The sequence below is a fragment of the Herpailurus yagouaroundi genome, unplaced genomic scaffold (assembly GCF_014898765.1).
Source record: "Herpailurus yagouaroundi ecotype Mexico unplaced genomic scaffold, PumYag 100, whole genome shotgun sequence".
Classification (NCBI taxonomy): domain Eukaryota; kingdom Metazoa; phylum Chordata; class Mammalia; order Carnivora; family Felidae; genus Herpailurus; species Herpailurus yagouaroundi.
Window position 1 is genome coordinate 47,190,152 of NW_024412391.1, and position 22,049 is coordinate 47,212,200.

At 39.4% G+C, this 22,049-nt stretch overlaps 1 protein-coding gene and 1 pseudogene across 2 annotated transcripts in view; one reads left to right on the forward strand and one right to left on the reverse strand.

Moving 5' to 3' along the window:
• FAM221A (family with sequence similarity 221 member A) overlaps positions 1 to 16,204 on the reverse strand; it is a 22,004-nt gene extending 5,800 nt beyond the window's left edge. The window contains exons 1-6 of one of the 2 annotated variants that reach the window (XM_040472429.1): positions 16,060 to 16,145; positions 15,424 to 15,613; positions 13,588 to 13,761; positions 9,845 to 10,035; positions 8,059 to 8,265; positions 1,136 to 1,243 (exon numbers count right to left, since the gene is read on the reverse strand). In XM_040472429.1, coding sequence (XP_040328363.1) covers positions 1,136 to 1,243; positions 8,059 to 8,265; positions 9,845 to 10,035; positions 13,588 to 13,761; positions 15,424 to 15,491 — 748 coding nt within the window. In that variant the 5' untranslated portion in view covers positions 15,492 to 15,613; positions 16,060 to 16,145. Of the gene's footprint in view, positions 1 to 1,135; positions 1,244 to 8,058; positions 8,266 to 9,844; positions 10,036 to 13,587; positions 13,762 to 15,423; positions 15,614 to 16,059 lie in introns of both variants that reach the window. The other variant, XM_040472430.1, reaches the window with a different exon arrangement.
• A 1,650-nt stretch (positions 16,205 to 17,854) lies between these two features.
• Positions 17,855 to 18,651, forward strand: LOC121028095 (60S ribosomal protein L6-like; annotated as a pseudogene).
• Positions 18,652 to 22,049: the final 3,398 nt, after the last annotated feature.

Here is a 22,049-nt window from a genome sequence, read left to right on the forward strand (position 1 = left end):
AATAAAATAAAATAAAATAAAATAAAATAAAATAAAATAAAATAAAATAAAATAAAATAAAATCCAGCACCAGTATACCTTTCATTAACACTGTGGAACTCACAATAATATGATGAGTCTTTCTAATAATGAAAAGTATTTGGCTGATCACACCTTTCTCTGTGCCTTGGATGCCACTACACTCAGTCAAAACTAAAGCTTAATTACATCATCAGCAATTACATCAACCTGGAAAGTTGATATAATTGTATCCTTTTTCTTGGTTTACATTTCTTACTTCTATCTATATTTTATCATTACTTTGTTGTGTGTTGTTTTTGTAAGTATGTAAGTAGCCCTAAAATCCCTTGTGGAGAAAGGGTACATGAAAAGATTATATGAAATTATTTTTAAAAATCTCATTTAAAAATACTTGCAAATATTAAATACCTAATGCACCATAAAAATTCCTTCTTCAGGGGCACCTAGGTGGCTCAGTCGGTTAAAGCGTCCGACTTCGGCTCAGGTCATGATCTCATGGTCTGTGAGTTCAAACCCCGTATTGGGCTCTGTGCTGACAGTTCGAGCCTGGAAACTACTTCAGATTCTGTATCTTCCTCTTTCTTTCTGCCCTCCCCTGCTCGTGCCCTGTCTGTCTCTCTCTCTCTCAAAAATAAACACTAAAAAAAATTCCTTCTTCAATGTTTTGTCTTAATAAAGGAAAAAGAATACAAGTGCTTAAAAATTAATAAAACTCATGTATATGTATAATGTATAATTTATATGTATATGCATAATTTATAAATGACAAAACCTTGCTAATTTATACTTACCACTGGATTACATCCTGATTGGGAGAGCCTGAAGGATCAAGGCAGTCCACTAGAGGGCTCTCTTACTCAGACATCAAAACAATCACATGCAAAAATAAGGTTTTAAAACTTTAAATTATTGAATTATTAGAATACTCATAATGCTCCTGTTTAGAAATTTTGCCCACCAAAAGAAGTTTCTTACTTTTTTCTCAGTGCATGGTTTAAAAGTAAAATGATAACCAAATTGTGGTAATACTGAAGAAAAAAAGATCTAAAAAATGAAATCAATCTACATTCTTATTTACCACATCCAAAAATATTTGTCAATTTATTTTCATTACCATCTGTTAGTGTTTCTGGAGAAGAACTAGATGATGCTTGAAATGCTTTCAGAAATGGGTGGTCCATGGCTGTAACTGGAGAGTCTAAAAATTCCATTGAAGGTGCACCTGATAACAAAATGCATGAAGAATGAAAATTAAATCTCTCTGTTAAAATACAAAAAAGTTATTTCCGTGCAAAATAAATTAGAACCTCAGCAGAATAATTAGAAAAATCCTTTCTATAAAAAAGAAATTTTTAGTTAAATTTTTATCTGCCATGTAAAGGGAACTAGGTAAAAGTATTTTTTTATTTCTCAGAGATCTTCTTCACAGAAAAAAAATTATGCATGAATAAAACCTTAATATAGTCACAAAAACACTATCAAAAGCAAGTCATTCATGGGGCCTGGGTGGCTTAGTCAGTTAAGCATCCAACTTCAGCTCAGGCCATGATCTTGGAATTCATGGGTTCGAGCCCCACATCAGGCTCTGTACTGACAGCTCAGAGCCTGGAGCCTGCTTCAGATTCTATGTCTCCCTCTCTCTCTGCCCCTCCCCTGCTTATGTGCATGCTCTCTCTCTCAAAAATACATAAACATTTTTTTAAAAATTTAAAAAGCAAGACATTCGTGACAAAGAACCTCTAATTGAAGAGGGCAGAATAAGTGTGTTTTTACTCTGTTCCTCTCTAGGAAACCATCTCAAAACGAAGTATGAAAAATAAAGAAAAATTCAATTAAATAAAGATTCATCCACAAATTATGAATACCCATTGCTAACTACACTGACTTTTAAATCAAAAGTAAGGAAGCTGGGGGCACAGTCGGTTAAGGGTCCGACTCTTGATTTTGGCTCAGGTCATGATCTCACAGTCCGTTAAGATCAAACCCCGCATGGGGCTCTGAATTGACAGTACAGAGACTGCTTGGGATTCACTCTCTCTCCCTCTCTCTCTGCCCCTCCCCCTTTCATGCTCATTTGCATGCGCTCTCTCTCTCTCTCTCTCTCTCTCTCTCAAAATAAATAAACCTAAAAAACAATCTTAAAAAAAAAAATAAAACTGAGTACTTCCTTATAACCTAAACCTAAACAATTGCTCATTTTTTCAGATTCCTGTCTGTTTCTTCCCTAGCTCCTGTCTCATGTGGCTTGTAGGAATATAAGACAAGGGACTCAGGTCCACTCAGGTCCTTGTGCTGTCCTCTGGCTGCTGAATGCACTACTTATCTCAAATGCTCAAGGCTGGTAAGTGGTAATTTAGACCCACAGCTTGGTAGGTCCTAACGCGTGTTCTCACTAAAAGTCAGACTCCTCAATGCCTACAACTTCCTTTACTGAATCCCCCAGAGCTCAGGGGACCCACCTTTAGCTCTGCTCGGTGTCCCCTTGCTATGATAAATGTCAGAGCATGTCCACGGCCTAACAGCTCAACTGCCTGCCAACCACCCACTAGGAGTTGGAAATGATGGACTCCTTCTGCGTCATAAAGGAACCAAATTCCAGCAAGATACCATCTCTGTCCAGGACTCTACATAGCTAACAGAGCAGATGTCCCTCTGCCCCAGGCTCCCCTACATCTGATATCAAGACAAAAACAACTTATTTCCTCTCTTCACTCTCACCTTTCTTCACCCCACCTTCCCCTGGGGGCAAAAAAGGGAGAGATTTTCTTTCCTTACATTATAAAGATGCTTAAGTGATAAAATACCAGAAGTTACAAGAAGGCAAATATGCCAGCTCTTCCCACTATTCCCTAGCACTGTTCTGCAAGTACCAGCCATTGTAACTAGTCAAGAGTAAGAGCCAGAAATATTGGAAAAGGCAAAAATACCATTATTTACAACATCAACCAAACATTTATTTTAAACTCTTAAGAGTAAGTAATAATGACTGGTAACAGAAGCAATCTTTTTTTTTTTTAATTTTAAGTAGGCTTCCACAACCAATGTGTGACTTGAACCCATAACCCCCAAGATCAAGAGTCACATGCCCTACTGAGTGAGCCAGCCAACATTTGCTTTTTTATAAACAAATAATAACCAGCTAGAAAATTTAAAGGAAGAAAAAAAAAACCCCACGTATGATAGCTATTTAAAAAAAAAAAAAAGAAATACCTATAAATAGAATTAAGAAAATTAAGACATAGAGGACTTTCATGAAGATAACTTCAGAATTCCACCCTACATAGAAAAAGACAAATGAAGATACTCAATATTTTAAAATATCAATTCTTCCTGGGGCACCTGGGTGGCTCAGTCAGTTGAACGGCTGACTCTTAATTCCAGCTCAGGTCATGATCCCAGGGTTGTTGAGCTCCATGCTGAGCGTGGTGGAGCCTGCTTAAGACTCACTCTCTCTCTCTCTCTTTCTCTCTCTCTCTCAATCAGGGCACCTGGGTGGTTCAGTTTGTTAAGCACCTGACTCTTGGTTTTGCCAGGTCATGATCTCATGGTTTGTGGGTTCAAGCCCCACATCAGGCTCTGTGCTGACAGTGCAGAGCCTGCTTGGGGTTCTCTCCCTCTCTCTCTGACTCTCCCCTGCTCGCTTTCCCTCTCTCAAAATAAATAAATAAACTTTAAAAATTCAGGGCGCCTGGGTGGCTCAGTCAGTTGAGCATCTGACTTCAGCTCAGGTCATGATATCGCGGTCTGTGAGTTCGAGCCCCGTGTCAGGCTCTGTGCTGACAGCTCAGAGCCTGGAGCCTGCTTCAGATTCTGTGTCTCTCACTCTCTCTGCCCCTCCCCTGCTCATGCTCTGTCTCTCTCTCTCTGTCAGAAATAAATAAACATTAAAAAAAATTAAAAAAAAAAAAAAGATTCTCTAACTCTGCCCTTCTCCCCTGCTTATGCTCTCTTAAAAAAAATAACAATAAATATAAAAAAATAAAAAATAAAATATCAATTCTTCCTACATTAATGTATACATTCAATGTGTTATCAACTAAATAATAGAATATTTTGTAATAATAGAATGTTTTCAAAAAATAATGCCAAAGTTCTGAAAAAATTAGAGAATAAGAATAGTCAGGAAAATTCTTTTTTTTTTAATGTTTTTACTTATTTTTGAGAGAGAGAGAGAGATACAGCACGAGCAGGGGAGGGGCAAAGAGAGAAGGAGACAGAATTTGAAGCATGCTCCAGGTTCTGAGCTGTCAGCACAGAGCCCGACATGGGGCTCAAACTTGTGAACCACGAGATCATGACCTGAACCAAAGTCAGATGCTCAACCAACTGAGCCACCCAGATGCCACAAGAAAATTCTTAAGTAACAAAATGAAATCATAAATATTAATTTATTATAAAGTTATAGTAGTGAAAACAGTATGGTTGTTGCACAGAAAGAGGCAACAATGAGGCACACTAACAAGCTCAGAACAATTTCTGAGTTAGAGCCAAACCGACCGCTTACTAGCTGAATAACAAAGAACGAGATATTGCACTTTTCTGTGCTGAGTTTCCTTATCTGCAAAATAAAAGTAATAATAGTACCTAACTCAAAGTTATAGGGAGGACTAAATGAGTTAATAGATGTAAAGAGGCTAGAAAGACTCCTGGCAGTACAAAGTTGCAATCATCATCAACAACATCATTATTTTTTCTGTCACTTATAACTGGATGTTCTGTAACTATTTCATGAGTTTAATACGATCATGCATCCAAGAAAACTGAAAAATTATTTACTTATGGAATTTAACAAGCTAGTTGTAAAATTACCTAGAAGAGAAAATGCAAAGATATATCAAGGAATCTTGAAACACACACACACACATACTCACACAAACAGGAGCAATTTACCATACCAAACATCAAAACACTCTATGAGGAATAATAATTAAATGTATGTAATATTGGCACAAGATAGACAAATAGTCCAATGCCACAAAACAGTGAGTATGACAGAATGTGAGAAAGATAAACTTTCAAATAACTAGGGAAAGAACTGTGTTTGGATAACTTGCCACCAATTTGGACAAAACCTGAAGTTATACATAACTCACACTTTCCCAAAAAATATATTCCAAATACATGAAAAAAAACAAAAAAATTAAGTATTAAAGTAAAATGAAGGTGAACATAATTATAAAATTGCCTCCAAAATTTAAAAACTGTAATAAACAAACACAAACCAAGGGGCACCTGAGTGGCTAAGTCGGTTAAGTATCCGACTTCGGCTCAGGTCATGATCTCACGGTTCATGAGTTCAAGCCCTGCATCAGGCTCTGTGCTGACAGCTTGGAGCCTGGAGCTTGGAGCCTGCTTTGGATTCTGTGTCTCCCTCTCTCTCTCTGCCTCTCCCCTGCTTGTCCTCTCTCTCTTTCAAAAATAAATATGTAGGGGCGCCTGGGTGGCGCAGTCGGTTAAGTGTCCGACTTCAGCCAGGTCACAATCTCGCGGTCCGTGAGTTCGAGCCCCGCGTCGGGCTCTGGGCTGATGGCTCAGAGCCTGGAGCCTGTTTCCGATTCTGTGTCTCCCTCTCTCTCTGCCCCTCCCCCATTCATGCTCTGTCTCTCTCTGTCCCAAAAAAAAAAAAACTTTAAAAAAAAAATTAAAAAAAAAAATAATAAAATAAATATGTAAACATTAAAAAAAAAAAAAAAGCCAAGACAACAAATGACAGATTGGAAGAAAATATCTGCAAAGTAAATGACAAAAGATCAGTAGACAGAATATAGAAGACTTCCAATAAATAAATGAGAAAAGTTAAAAGTATAAAAGTGAGCAAAGTATATGAACAGATAAGTATAGAAAGTAAAATGGCCAATAACTACGAGAAGACTCTTATCCCACGAATAACTAGGGAAATCAAACTGAAACAATAACATTTCACAGGTCAGACTGGAAAAAAATTGGGTTTAATGATATCAATGATCAGCATAAATGTGAGAAACAGGGAAGCTAAAAAATCATTAGAGGAAGCATAAACAAGTGAGGCATTGTTGGAAGGCAATTTGACAGCATGTATTAAATCTCACACACTTCAACCCAACAATTATTCTACTTCTCTGTATCTACCTTAGGCTCAAATTTATGTAGTATACAAGGAAGCAAGTTCAAGGATGTTTTTGGCAGGACTGTATGTAAAGGCAAAAAACAAAAAGGAAACCATCTAAATTTCATGAACAAGGTTTAGAAAAGCCCACAAAGCACCATGATCAAAGGGGGCCTGGCCAGTGGGCAGGGCTGAGAAGGCAAGATCAGCCCCATGCACTTGCATTTTACAAGGAAACGCTCCCAAGAACTGTAAATATGTACATTTGTCTGACTGTGCACCTTTAGTGCAGCATTGTTGATTTATTAAAAGCAAAAAGTCTCAGGGAAAAAAAAGAAAAAAAATCACAGAAATGGTTTAGAAAACCTGATAAATCTATAGTGTGAAATATTATGCAGCAGTTTAAAAGAATTAAATAGATTTGTGTGTCCTGATATGACAGGCCTTCAAATTTTTTCCAAGATAAAAACTATAAAAATGTATGCTAAAAAGAAAAATAAATATCAATTGTTGACAGCAAATTACTCTCTGAAAAGAATCTCGGGTAAAGAGAAGTGTTTAAGGGGTCCTTGTAGTACTTCATTTTTCTTTTTTTTCAGTTTATTTATTTATTTGGGGTGGAAGGAGAGGTGCAGAGAGAGAGGGACAAAAAGAATCCCAAGCAGGCTCTGTGCTATTAGCATGGAGCCCTACAGGGAACTCAAACTCACAAACCATGAAATCATGACCTGAGCTGAAATCAAGAGTCCAGCGCTTAGCCAACTGAGCCACCAGTTGGCTTCATTTCTATTGTTTGAATCTTTATAACAAGAAAATGTTTGTTCATCTTTATATAATTTTTGTAATGAAAAAATGAGAGAAAAAAAAAAGAATACAAAAAAGTCCCTACACAAAGTATTTAAAGTAGTTAGGAACCTGGGCCCCTAGGTGGCTCAGTTGGTTAAGCCACCAACTCTGGATTTCAGCTCACGTCATGATCTCATGGTTGGTAAGTTCAAGCCCTGCATGGGGCTCCACACTGTGAGCATGGAACCTGCTCGGGATTCTCTCTTTCTCTCCACCCTTCCCTTTCCTTACTCCACTCGTGCTCTCGCATGTGCAGTTTCTCTGTCTCAAAATAAATAAACTTTAAGAAAATTTAAAAAAATAGGGGCACCTGGATGGATCAGTTAGGCAACCCACTCTGGGTCAGGTCTTTGGCTCAGGTCATGATCTCACAGTTCATGGGTTTGAGCCCCGCATCAGGCTCTACACTGATAGCTCGGAGCCTGGAGCCGGCTTGGGATTCTGTGTCTCCCTCTCTCTCTGCCCCTCTCCCGCTCATGCTCTGTCTCTCCTTCAAAAATAAACATACATTAAAAATAAATAAATAAATAAATAAATAAATAAATAAATAAATACACGGGAACCATATTCTCCCCAATCCTAGTCAACTCAGAAGGATCAAAAAAAGAAGAATCCAGCTACCTTCAATAGTTCAAGACACATCCAACAGAACTTTTCCCTATATTACTTAACTTTCATGTATGCAAGCAGTGTGTGCATACATTATCATGTGATAACATGTACACACACGCATAGACATATGCACACATAGACATAAGGCTGTTTCCAAAATGAGATGGCTATAATGGCAAAAACATGCATACAACAGGGTAACAGTTAGGTAAACTCTATCATATCAAATAAAAGAAATATTCAGCTACTACAAACAGGGTTGGGTTGGGATTTGGGTATTGGGGTAGGCGTGATCTTTTATTCTTGTGTTTTCTAAATTTTCTGTAATAACCATATATTTTATAGTGGCAATAAAACCTTTATAAAAAATAAAATGAGAGACTTTTTCTGGAAAAAAACAAAGAATATAAAGTATAAAACAAATATAGGGCTTCACTATTGTCAGCACACATAAAACAGTATGACAAACTCACATTCCATAGATTGTCACTTACCAATCCCACTGTCATCTAATCGCATGTAGCCTTCTGCCAGTGAGCTGAAGCCAGTCAAACCTCCCATTGCTGCATAAGGGACATCCTGTCCCACTGGTTTTCCCTGAGCAAGTCTTTCTTGCTTAGTTTCCACTACTGTGTCATGAGCATATGCAGGCTGACCACAAGCACAAGTGAAGCAACTATGGAATCCTGAACACTTGGAACCTGAATCAAGATGTAAAGGGAGTTAAATGTCTTTAAATACAGGTACTAAGCTGTGTGCCCTCAAAATGCTTAGCTTGGCCACAATCACCTGAATCCAGATCCCTCTATGCTGTCCTCTGGCCTCTGTAACTCTAATCTCCAGCCCTAGAATTCCCTCCCGGCCACTGCTCTTACTTCTGTAAGGTACTGACGTGAATAAGGCAAGGTAAGGCATGTAGCAGAAAAATAAAATAAAATAAAAGACTGGAAAAACCAGCTAGGACCAAAAGAAATTGGGCTAACACCAGAGAGCTACGAAATGTCTACCCAGTGGTAGGATCAGGTGAAGAGATAATGTGGAAACCTCCCTATGGATTAATGCCCCATAAAAGCCACATAGGAAAGCCAACCCACAGACATAAAAAGGACACAATGGAATACTGTTTAACAATAAAAAGGAAAGAAGGAAGTACTGATACATGCTACAAAATGGATGACTCACACAAACATCATGCTAAGTGAAAGAAGCCAGTTACAAAAGGCTACATATTCATTTATATGAAATGTCTACAATATGCAAGTCCATACAGACAGTAGGTAATTATTGGTTGCCTAGGGGTGGGGGAGAAGAAGGAATAAGAAATGACTACTAATGGATATGGAGTTTCTTTTGGGGGTGATGAAAATGTTCTAAAATTGACTGTGGTGATGGTCACACAACTCTATGAGTATATTAAAAACCATTAAACTAGACTCTTGAAATGGATCAGTTATATAGTATTTGAATTATATCTTAATGAAATTGCTATATATTAAAAAAAAACCCAAGCCATACTGAAATGGAAGCCAAAATACACCATTAACAAAATTTTACATGCTCACACTTCCAAAAAGTGTGTACATAATAAACAATAAATAAGTTTTATTTGACTACTTCCATAGCCAATGAAACATTTATTCCTGCCACTGTCATTAAAAATGTTTTATAACGTATTTCAATTCCAACTGCTATGAAAACTGGAATAACTCTCTCCTGAATAAATTACTGAACTAATGTCCTACCTATTTCAAGGGGTTTTTAAAAGGATGACCAAGTAAAAGGGCCTAAAGGATCGGGGCTGGGATTTGGGTACAGCTATTGAGGTAAGAGTGCTATCACAAATAAAGTGTTAAAATTATTATGTTACATTTTGCTTTTCCCATCAGCCTACGCTTTAGGCAATAACGTAATAATCTACCAGCAAAGCATAACATTTTCTTCAACTTATCAAATCCTTTTTAAAAGCCTGTAAATACAATTTAGTTGATAAAATCCCCACTCAAAAATTTAAATCACATCACATCTAGGTATTCTTTAAAATCTATCACTATCATTTAACTTATTTTAATTACATGAGGTTAAGGTTTAGGATTGCAAAGCATACAAATAACTCCAAGTTTTTCCACAAAAATAACATGTTAGAGTAGCTGTCCATCAAATTTTTCTGTGTTGTTTAATACTGACAACACAGCTAAATAAAACTGCCACAAAGACACATTAAATATTCAATAAAGAAGTACAAACATTCTGTTGGGTGTGTTTGTAATAACGTTAACTCACAGGCATTGCACATAAAGCCAGGCGCAGCCCTGTGCTGATCGGCAAAGTGCTTGCACCTGCAGCGAATGGGCTGCGCACCATTGAGAGGGACATAAAGGTAAGCCCTGCACTGGCAGCCAGTCACTCGGCAAGGGAGACTAATAGGGCGCTGCTGTGGAATCGTTTCAAAGTCAGTTTTATGTTGTTTATACCTAAAAAAATAAAAGGGAAGAAGTAAAAACAATACAAGTATTGCTGGAAATTAGAATTGGTCTATTCTGTTAAATGCACAACTATTCTTTTTTATTTTGCTTTTCTTGCTAGTAAGGTAAAAATCAACTCCCTTGCAGTATTTCTGTCAACTATGTCAGAAATTGGTCAGAAAAATCTTTCACTCGTTTATATTTTTATTTTTAGTTATTTAAGAACAATTTTCACAGCAATATACAAAGAAATAGAATCCCCTTAAAATACTTACCACTACAGATTCTTTAATATGGACAACCTAAGAGTGTGAAAAAGGTTCTTTATAAAAATTATTTTTATCGGGGCGCCTGGGTGGCGCAGTCGGTTAAGCCTCCGACTTCAGCCAGGTCACGATCTCGCGGTCCGTGAGTTCGAGCCCCGCATCAGGCTCTGGGCTGATGGCTCAGAGCCTGGAGCCTGTTTCCGATTCTGTGTCTCCCTCTCTCTCTGCCCCTCCCCCGTTCATGCTCCGTCTCTCTCTGTCCCAAAAATAAATAAAACGTTGAAAAAAAAATTAAAAAAAAAATAAATAAATAAAAAATTATTTTTATCAAAGTGCATTACTTAAATTTATTTTCACAGGTGTGCTACTTAAAACTGATATGAGTTCAATAATGTAATTTATTTTAATATAATTTAATTTTTAACTTTTAATTTCAAAATAAATTGTCAACATTTTTAAAAGCAAAAGCTCTTTGTTAATTAAAACACTGTAATTTTCTTAAATAGGCTAGTCGCTTCCTGCTCTTAAGGTGACACTCAATAAAAAAATATTAAATTTATTATTCTCAATATTAAGCTAAGTAGTACAAGTTAAAATAGCAATGAGATATCATTTTTCACTTAGCAGAGAGAACCAACATTTTTTATACTATACATAATTCACAATGCTGTCAGGAGTGTTACAAAAGAAACAATCTCATTTACTGTTTCAAGAAACTTAAAAAGATCCATCATTTCCATAGTGTATATAATTTTAAATATAGCATTTCCTAATATATATAATTGTTGAATCACTGTTATACACCTGAAACTAACATATCAACTACACTTCAATAAAAATAAAAATAAAAATAAAATCATCAAATTTAATAGAAAAAAATCCTTTAACCTGACAGTTCATTTTTTAAAAATATACCCTAACAAAATAATTCTGTGTGTAAAGAGTTTTGTGCATAGATAATATCAGCAATAGTACTTACAATAGCAACATACACACATAAATACATACACAACACATTAATAAAGGAATGAATAAGTAAACCACTAGACAACAGTTTTTAAAATTTTTAGCAGTGAAACCCCTTTTTCAAATAAAAACTTTTACAGAACCATAATATATAAAGTAGATAAAAGCAGAATTGGTTAAAGCAAGGGAAAGAGCCAGAACTAGAGTCTGTCCTTCCCCTAACCTCCCCTTCTACCTGGTACACCCCTGAGACTTCCTCCAAGGCTCTGGGGAACATACAATGAACACCACTGGGCTAGCTAGAATATTGAGCAGGTATTAAAAACCTTGTTTAAGTGGAGCCTGGCTGGCTTAGTCAGGTGAGCATCCAACTCTCAATTTCAGCTCAGATCATGATCCCAGGGTTGTGGGATTGAGCTCACTTGGGATTGATTCTCTTTCTCCCTCTGCCCCTCTCCCTGGCTCACACTCTCCCTCTCTCTCTAAAATTAAAAACAAAAAATTTTTTTCAAATTAAAAAAAAAAAATCTTGTTTGTGATTACTACATAACAATGGGGAAACATTTCTCTGAATCTGTCATTAAAAACTTAATATTTGTGAGCACACATAATTAACAACTAAATGAACTGTGAAGAAAAAATACATGAATATAGTAAAATTTATTGATAGCAGCTGGCTTTGGGTGATGAGTCTTCTTTCTACTTTTCTGGATATTCTTCATTTACCTTAATAATTATTATAGTATTTATAGGGGCGCCTGGTGGCTCAGTCAGTTAAGCATCTGACTTTTATTTCAGCTCTGGTCATAATATCATGGTTTGTGAGATCGAATCCCGCATGAGCCTCTGCACTGAAAATGCAGAGCCTGCTTGGGATTCTCGCTCTTCCTCTCTCTCTGCTCCCCCCCCTCACTTTATACTCTCTCTAAACTTTAAAAAAAATAATAATAAATAGGGATGCCTGAGTGGCTCAGTCAGTTAAGCATCTGACTTCAGCTCAGGTCATGATCTCATGGTTTGTGAGTTTGAGCCCCACGCAGGGCTCTGCACTGACAGTACAGAGACCTGCCTGGGTTTCTCCCTCTCTGCCCCTCCCCCACTCACTCACACACCCTCAATCAAAAATAATAAATAAACTTAAAATATAAAAATAAAAATCTTTTAAAAATAATAATTATTATAATATTTATAATAGGGAAAAATAATAGTTTAGACAGAAATCTCACTGAGTGCTCAACTGGTACTAAAGAACTTAATGATGAAAGTTGGGTTGGGTCAATTTTGAAGGTTAATTCCATGCTACGTAATTACACATATATGAGACTAGCAGTAAATTTATACAAAGATAAATGATAAAACCAACACAAATTTACCAAACTCCTCTTCAATTCTGAAAGATATCAAACATAACCCTCATCCTCCATTCCTCCATGGTGTTTTTCATCGGGTTGCTAAATACGTTTCAAGTAGATCTATACACAACATTACTCATCCTAGCAACCGCTTAACAACCTTTGGCAGACAGCAAGTCTGTAAATAGCAACTCTACAAAGAGTCTCTCACGAGAGCGCCCCAGAAACTATCAGAACAGGGCAGCTCTCCTTCCACAGTTTCTTTGAACAGAAAGTTAAAAGTTGTTACCTGAAAACACATAATAGGTTCAGTGATTTTTTTTTTCATGATGCAGCTTTGTCCTTTTGAGTTTTACAACTGTGATCTGTGACAGCAGTAAAATTTAAAGTAGGACACAACAAACACAGCTAAATGCAAACCTCAGGTATTGGCAATACGCATCAATGACTGGAGCCTCCTGTATTTTCTTTCCTCCCTGTGCTTTACTTGGAAAAAGACCATTTGCAATAAAAAGCTGTGTGCTTGTATTTTTGTTTGTTTAAAGAAAGGTATCAACACAACATGTTTCTTAAAATACAAAGGGAGATTAGTAAATTTGAGGAGAAAAGCTTCTATTTGTAGGTTGTAACCTGTTCACTATGTGTCAACTCAAACAACTCTTAAGGCAGTTTTGCATTCTGATGACCTGTCCTCTGATACCTCATCTAATAGTGGGTGAAGTAGACCCCTGGCAAAGCTGCAGGGGTACCAATCTTGTTTAACCAACTGCAAGAGAAAAGATACTTAGGGTGATGGACTCCATAATGAGTTCTAATAAGATATACTGGAAATTTTTTAATTATACCAAAAAAAAAAACTCTTGACAGTGTCTGGGTTATTATATAAAGACTATTTTTAATGTTTCTCAATTATCACAAGTAATGTTCTTTATCAAAGGAAGTACACTCTTCTATAGTTTTATATTTTCTAATCTTACCTATGTGTACAAAAACACAGTGTCTCTGGACCCACAAGTTTACAATCCATTCCAGTTGGTGATCGCCAGCTCACAAATAATCTGTTTTGTAAGCGCATCGGTAATACTTTTTTTTTGTATTCTTCATATTCTTCAGGAGTAAAATGTTTCCCTCCATCGTCCTCACCAACAATTCTACAAGAACAAAAAAGTCTCTTAAGCCTTGAATATTTATTTTCCAGATTATAAATAGCAAACTCTAAAACTAAACTATACTTGTACAGTCAAAGGAAATGCGGCTTCAGCTTTGATTTTTTACTTTAGGCTTATGTTAATAGCAAAATTAGACACAATGGTAATAAAACGTTTGCTTCCCATGTGAAACAGGATTATAAATAAAGAAGACAATGAACTCCTAACATCTGACTTTACCGATCCAGGTTTATCACTGGAGAATTACCACAAATCCATCACAATTTTTCCTTTGATCCTGAAGCAAACATGCTCATTCTTTTCATTAAACGCTGGAGCCTAATCTCCTAAAAATTCTAATATTTTCCTCCTTTAAAAACAGTACTCCCCTCAAAAAAAAACAATAGTACAAAAAACATCAGTGCAGAAGACAACATGGGTAATGGAAACCCAAATCCTGGCTGGGAGTTTAAACCGACAAATACCCTTGGATCTGCACAAGCTCAAACCCACATCTGTATTGGGTAATCATTGTTGAATTCCAAAACTACAACTTCAAAATCTTATGGAAAAAATCAAGCCGCCACTATTTCAAACGGTAGTTACATAATAACCAAGGGATCTAGTTCAAATGCATATTCAGATTAATAGGTTTGGAATGGGCCTGAGAGTGTGCATTTCCAACAAGTTCCCAGGTGATGCCCATACCACTGGCCCATGACTGTTACACCTTGAGTAGCAAGGCTCTAACTTTTACAGCGAACTGTTCCAGGTTATTTATGTTTACAAAAATAATTTTCTTTTTTTTTTCAACGCTTATTTATTTTTGGGACAGAGAGAGACAGAGCATGAACGGGGGAGGGGCAGAGAGAGAGGGAGACACAGAATCGGAAACAGGCTCCAGGCTCTGAGCCATCAGCGCAGAGCCCGACGCGGGGCTCGAACCCACGGACCGCGAGATCGTGACCTGGCTGAAGTCGGACGCTTAACCGACTGCGCCACCCAGGCTCCCCTACAAAAATAATTTTCCACCAGGCCTTAATATCTGAACCAGGCAAAAGACCATATATGAAGGCACACAATCCACACATCTAAACATCTAAATCTCTAATAAGTTATCAATCAACAGCAAGGCCCACAACTCCCTCACAGGGAAAAGCCCTGAAGACTTGGAGGCTAAAGGAGCCGGCTCTGCCCGCGGTGAGGGTTGGATGGAAGCTGTTCTGGGCACAGGACTCATGGCCTTACCTGGCCCCACCTGAACTGGAGATAAGGCCTGACCCATCGAGCTACTCATTCTTACTTGTCTGACTCAGAATTACCATTTCTACTTGTTATCAAAAACTATACCACCTAGACAGCCAGAAGGAGTGAAGATCAGCTAAGGAATCCGTTTCCCCCAACGCCCCTGGGTGATTTGGAGCTACCACCTTTAAGCAGGGCAGCCCCTCTCGCTCACGTTTCCCAAGCCGCTCAGATTTCCAGGCGGAGCGGGAAAGTGCCTCACGCCGCTTTACACACACAATTCTCCTCCCCGCAACCCCCCACCCCCGCCCCGGGGCCAATCCGCCCCCCCCTTTCCACACCCCCACCACCCACGCCCGCCGCCGCTCTCAACCGCACATCCATCCTCCAGCCTGTCCCTCTCCAGGAATTCCCACTCACCCAGTCTCCCAACTACCAAAAATGTTTCTTGGGAGACCGGAAAAAATAACACGTCTCCGCAGGTGCATCAGCTTTCCTCAGGGCCCAGGGCAGTGAGTCGTGTCCTCAAACCAAAGCGGTGGCTCTGTTTCCATTTCCGTGATAGGAGTTTCTCCAGAACCACCGAAACTACACCAGTAGTGTCTTTCTCCTAAAAACAGCACATCGGGGTTGGGAGCACGTTTGAAAGTTCACGACATACCCTATTAACTAAACTAACATGCAAACGATGTCTGTTATTCCTTATAACGCCAGAGCACTCAATGTGTAACTCTTCAGTGGCCATTTAGATAAAAACACTTGGACCTCGGCATAAATAGAAGAGTTAAAAATTCTTCCTGGAAGGGGTCAAATAGGGAGACCTCTTAAACACTGTTGGAAGAGACTTATTAGAATAGAACTGCATGTCATTACAATATTGAATTACAAAAAGACGAAACTTATATCAATGTAAGTAAGCCTCCCCAACAACCCGGGAACAGATTCCCGGAGCCCCAGCGGGCGGCGCCCCGCTCCTGTCCGCGCCACCAGCGCTCCTCCGGCGACGGGGACGCGGCCCGCCCGGGTTTTCCTCGCCCCGCCAAACCGCAGCCTCACCTTCGGTACTCCAAGTACTCGTCCACGACCGCCGCGCCGCCGGAAGGCAACGTCAGCCTCTCCATGGCCGGAGGAATCGAGAGACGCCCGGCCGCGCGCTCGGAGCGGGTGGAGCTAGGAAGCCGGCCTCTGAGGAGCCGGGCCGGCTCCGCCCCCACCGGCCGCGCCCCCTCCTGCCCGAGTCCTGATTGGCCGGACCGAAGACCGCAGCGAAGGCCCACGGGCGTGCGCTTCCATCTGGCGGCAGCTCCTGGCGCAGGAAACCTTCCGTCTCCAAGCGCAGCCCATCCGGCTTGGAATGCTGTTTACTGCAAGCACAAACCTGGTGCTTGGTGCCTCTCCCTAACCCCTGGTCTTGCAGGTCTCCTTGTAAGATAACAAGTGACAAGGGAGTGCAGTGCTTTGCATATAACGCATGCCCAGAACGTGGCTTATTTCTTCATACAGAGCTTCCCGCTGATTTTGAAAAGGTTCTGGGTCGTTGGCGGCCCAGCTCCCCAGATTCCCCCAGTCGTGTTTTCAAAATTGGCGTTTAAAAACCTATGATATAGGGAGGGGCCTGGGTAGCTCACTGGGTTAAGCATCAGACTCTTGATATTGGCTCAGGTCGTGAGTTCACAGTTTGGTTTGTGAGATGGGCCCCGGTCAGACTCTATGCTGAGAGGAAGGAGTCTGCTTAGGAGTCTCTCTCTCTCTCTCTCTCTCCCCCCCCCCCCCAGCTTGCATGTGTGCTTGCTCTTTCTCAAAATAAATATTTAAAAATTTTTAAAGTAAATAAAAATAAAATTTAAAACTGTGATGTAGGGACACCTGGGTGGCTCCTTTAAGCATCTGATTCTTTTTTTTTATGTTATTTTTATTTATTTATTTTTGAGAGAGAGAGCCAGTTTGGGGGGGGGGGGCGGGGGAGGGCAGAGAGAGAGAGGAAGACATGGAATCCGAAGCAGGCTCCAGGCTGGGAGCTGTCAGCACAGAACTGTCAGCACAGAGACTGACTCAGAGTTCCAGCTCATGAATCCTGAGATCATGGGTCAGAGGCTTAACAGACTGAGCCACGCAGGCGCCCCTAAGTATCTGATTCTTGATCCCAGCTCAGGTCTTGATCTCAGGTTTCTGAGTTTAACACCATATTTGGCTCCCCGCTGAGCATGCAGCCTACTTAAAAAAACAAAACAAAACACAAACACCCTGTGGTGTTAAATCAATAGTCCTGGGTGTCTGTGTCCAGTTTGGGTGTCACTAAACCACCGTGTTCTTCCAAGGTAGTAAAAGGTGGTTTAAGAGAAAACAAATAAAAACAATATAGTCAAGATTTTTTTACACCTTTGAAAATATTCTCCACAAAAATTTTTTTTAAGATTCTGTTTTTAAGTAATCTCTACACCCAGTGTGGAGTTCAAACTCACAACCCAGAGAACAAGAGTCCTAAGCTCCACCAACTGAGCCAGCCAGGTGCTCCTGCACAAAGTCTTTTTTAAAGCTGAATTACAATGCAGAACATTTAGCAGCCCAGAAAAAGAATAGGAAATCAATCATTACTCAAGGAGTCCTTAAACTCTGAGGCTCCCTACAGATCACCTTTAGCGCCCTCTATAAATTATCTGGGAGGAATAATTGGCAAACAGAAAAATAATTGGCTGAACTGCAATACTTTATTTCAAAAGTACTTTCCTGACTCTTTCCCGTCTTGCAAGTTGGCGGACGAAAAAGCTGAGAAGCCGATACTAAGGAGAAGACACCTGAAGCCAAGAAGGCTGATGCTGGTGGCAAGGTTAAGAAGGATAACCTCAAGGCTAAAGAAGAAGCCCCACTGCAGCCGAAACCCTGTCCTAGTCAGAGGAATTGGCAGATATTCCCAATCAGCTATGTATTCTAGAAAGGCTATGTAAAGGAGGAAGTATTCAGCAGCTAAATCCAGGACTGAAAAGAAAAAGGAGAAGGTACTTGCTACTGTCACAAAACCAGTTAGTGTGACAAGAAGGGTGGTACCCAAGTGTTAAACTTTACAAAATGTCTAGGTATTATCCTACTGAAGATGTGCCTCGAAAGCTGTTGAGCCACAGCAAAAAACCTTTCAGTCAACATGTGAGGAAACTGCTAGCTATCATCGCCCCTAGGACCATTTCCATCATCCTCACTGGGCGCCACAGAGGCAAGAGGGTGGTTTTCTTGAAGCAACTGAGCAGTGGCTTGGTACTTGTGACCAGACCTCTTTCCTCAATCAAGTTCCTCTGCATAGAACACACCAGAAATTTGTCTTTGCCACCTCCACCAAAATTGATATCAATAGTGTGAAAATCCCCAAACAGCTCAAAGATGCTTACTTTAAGAAGCTGCGTAAACCTAGACACCAGAAGATGAGATCTTCAACAGGGAGAAAGAGAAATATGAGATTACACAGCAGTGCAAGGTTGATCAGAAAGCTGTGGACTCGCAAATTCCACCAAAAATCAAAGCTGTTCCTCAGCTACAGGGCTACCTCCCTCCACTCTGTGCTTTCTCTCACGAATGGAGTTTACCCTCACAAATTGGTGTTCTAAATTTCTTACAAAAACCTAATTAAATAACTGATCTATAAAAAAAAAAAAAAAAGTACTTTCCTGAACACTGTATTTCGGGTCCCAAAGACAAGATGTTATGTAGAAATATTGTTTAGATGCCCCTCCCTCTTTCCTTTTCGGTGCCCCTTTTCTCCTTTCCAAAGGCTGTCTGCCTGCTCAGGCAGGTCCCAGTCCCACTTTGACATCCTCACTACTTTTTGTTAATTACTCTCCACCTGAATCTTATCTCATAACTCGGCTTAGCCAATGAACTTCAGAGACTCCCAAATACATTAGAATTTTATAGAGACAGTTTAAGGTTAAAAACTTTTCAACAGCCAGATAGAAGAGTAATCCCAAAATGGGATTTTAGGAGAAAGAACGCTGCTCTCCAATCACACCTGGTGGGCTGCTTGCTGTTGCCCGTTTTATCTCTTTATGAACACCAACCCCTGCTTTTAGGCAGCAGCTAAACTAGCAAATATAAATGGCAGAAAGTGCCAGGCTATGTGACCTTATAGAAAGTGGCAGGGGAGTGTCTATGTAGGCAGGTACAAGTTAATGAGTCCAGAAAGAAATAATTAAAATAGACAGTGCAATTGTAGACTCTTCTAGGAAGATGCTGGAGCAATAAACTCTGACCAAAAAAGTCAATAAAAATATAAGGCATGACAAATAAGACAATGGAACAAAATTGAAAATGTTATTCTAACCTTTTATGAAACTGACACCTTTGCTAATTAAAATACTATATATGGTTTTGACCTCTGCTTTAAAAAAAAAGTATCGTGGGACTATAATTTCCTCTAAAAGTTGTCTTAAGTGATCTAGGAAATAGATGGACAGATGGAAATGAAAAAGGGACACTTGCCTTGGTAAGTGTTAGATATTTTACATATACAGTCTTGTGTTTTTTTCTGCAAATAACAGAATAAATCAACTAACAGTGGCTTAATTAAACATAGGGTTTTCCTCATCTTTGTTGTTATTCTAAAATGTTGGGAGGTACCTGGATGGCTCACTCAGTCAAGCTCTGAGACTTCGGCTCAGGTCATGATCTCACAGTTCATGAGTTCGAGTCCAGTCAGGCTCTGTGCTGACAGCTCAGAGCCTGGAACCTGCGTCAGATTCTCTGTCTCCCCCTCCTTTGCTCAGCCTCTGTTTCTCTCTCTCAAAAATAAATAAGCATTTAAAAAAATGTTTTAAAGAAATGTTGGTGTAGACGGTTGCTGGCATTGGTTCAGGGCATTTTCCCCATGGCTGCAAGATTTCTTGAAATGCTTTCCAAATTCAAGAAAGAAAGAAGGGAGACAACCAATGTCAGCTATTCCTCTTTATCAAGTAAGAAAGTTTTTCAGAAGCCACTCCAAAACCTTTTCATTTACGTGTGATTGACCCAAACTATGTCATATGGCCACCCCTAGTTGCATAAAGGAGACTTGGAAAAGAAGCATAGTACTTACATTTCCCAGGCTTTGTGAGAGGTCAAAGAGAGGGTTAAAAACATGGACTTGCTTAGTCAGACCATAAGGTCTGCCACAGCTCACCCCTGAGTTGCTTAATACCCATGCACACCTTTCTTCGCATGCAGACATTTTACACTGCATGCATTCATCAGACCCCTAAGGAAAGCAACCCCAGAGTTTCTATTGCATTCACCTGGAAGACTGGAATCTCGGCAGGCTGCTCTGCCATCTACTCTTCAACGTTTATTTATTTTTGGGACAGAGAGAGACAGAGCACGAACGGGGGAGGGGCAGAGAGAGAGGGAGACACAGAATCGGAAACAGGCTCCAGGCTCTGAGCCATCAGCCCAGAGCCCGACGCGGGGCTCGAACTCACGGACCGCAAGATCGTGACCTGGCTGAAGTCGGACGCTCAACCAACTGCGCCACCCAGGCGCCCCTCTGCCATTTACTCTTAATGGTTTGGCAGTTGATAGCTAAAAGACAAGACAGTTGTTTACCCCCCTCACCTTTCCCAAATACCCAATATTACAGTCATGAGGGTAGAATAGGATAAGTACAATAAAAAATTCTCATTAAGGGGGCACCTGGGTGGCTCAGACAGTTAAGCATACGACTGTGGCTCAAGTCATGATCTCATGGTTCATCCAGCTCTCCGCTCTCAGCACAAAGTCTGCTTGAGATCCTCTGTCTTCCTCTCTCTCTGCCTTTCCCTTGCTCTCTCTCTCTCTCTCTCAAAAATAAATAAAACATTTAAAAAGATTCTCATTCAGAAAAAAGGAGAATGGGAAATACACAGAAAACACTAGTCCATGGCAAATACCAAATTCTGCCAGGCAGGAATAATAATGACTCCAAGTTCCAACAGTGGAGAAAGTTCCTTGAATGACCTATCAGACCAGGCAGACTCTGATTTTGCTCTCTAGAAGGATGTCCCTTATTCATCCCCTCCCAATTCCTGGTATGCCTCCTTGGAAGATATTCTAAAGCCATCTATGGCAGCATCTGATGTGGGCACTGGGGAAAGTGACTTTTCTGGGGGAAATGCACAACTTTCACAATCCATGCAAATGCAGGATCCAGGGGATGGTGAGGGTGGAAGAATCTTGAGTTATCCAAGCAAGCTTGAGAATTTGAGGGCAGTATAGTTTCCTCAAAAATTTAGCAGGCTTCAAGTGTTTTTCTTTTTTCTGATCAACTATATGTATGGGTGACCACAGCCAAATACCCGTTTAAACAAAATCAATTTTTCTTATTTTTATTTCAACTCTATTATACTTACAAAAGCACATATATAATATATATGCACAGTTCAGTTTTTTTAATATAGTATGAACATCCAAGTAGTAGCTTCAGCTTAAGAAATAACCAATACCAGTAATTTTTTTTTTTTTGCTAATATTTCCTTTTTTTCTTATAGAAAATCCATCCCTAAGTCATGGTTAATTTTGCATGCTTTTGAACTTTATACGATTTGTTCTTTTGAAAATTGTTGAGGTTCACAACGCTGATGTCTGCATTAGATATCCTGTTTGTTTCTGAACAGTAATCAAGTAATTATGTAAAATTTACTTATCCATTCTACTGAAATGGACATTAGATTGCTTCCATTTTTTGTTATTATAAACATTGCTATTATGAATGTCCAATATACATCTCTCTTGGTGCAAGTGTTTTTCTAGGGCATGTTTGAAACAATTTTATGATATGTAATTATATCCCCATAAACCTGTAAAAAGTATACATGACTTTGAACAAGTTTCTCTAGGACAACTGTTCTTGAAATTTAATGTATGTTAAAGTAATTTAGAGAGCTTGTTAAAATATATTGTTGGCCACATCCTCAGAGCTTCTGATTTAGAAAGTCTGGGTGATACTGAGAATTTTTATTCCTAATGCTTCTTCTGGTGGCTGGAGACTCTTCTAGGGAACGTACAGAGGTGTAGAATTGCTCAGTTGTATGATAAATGAATGTTCTCCTTTC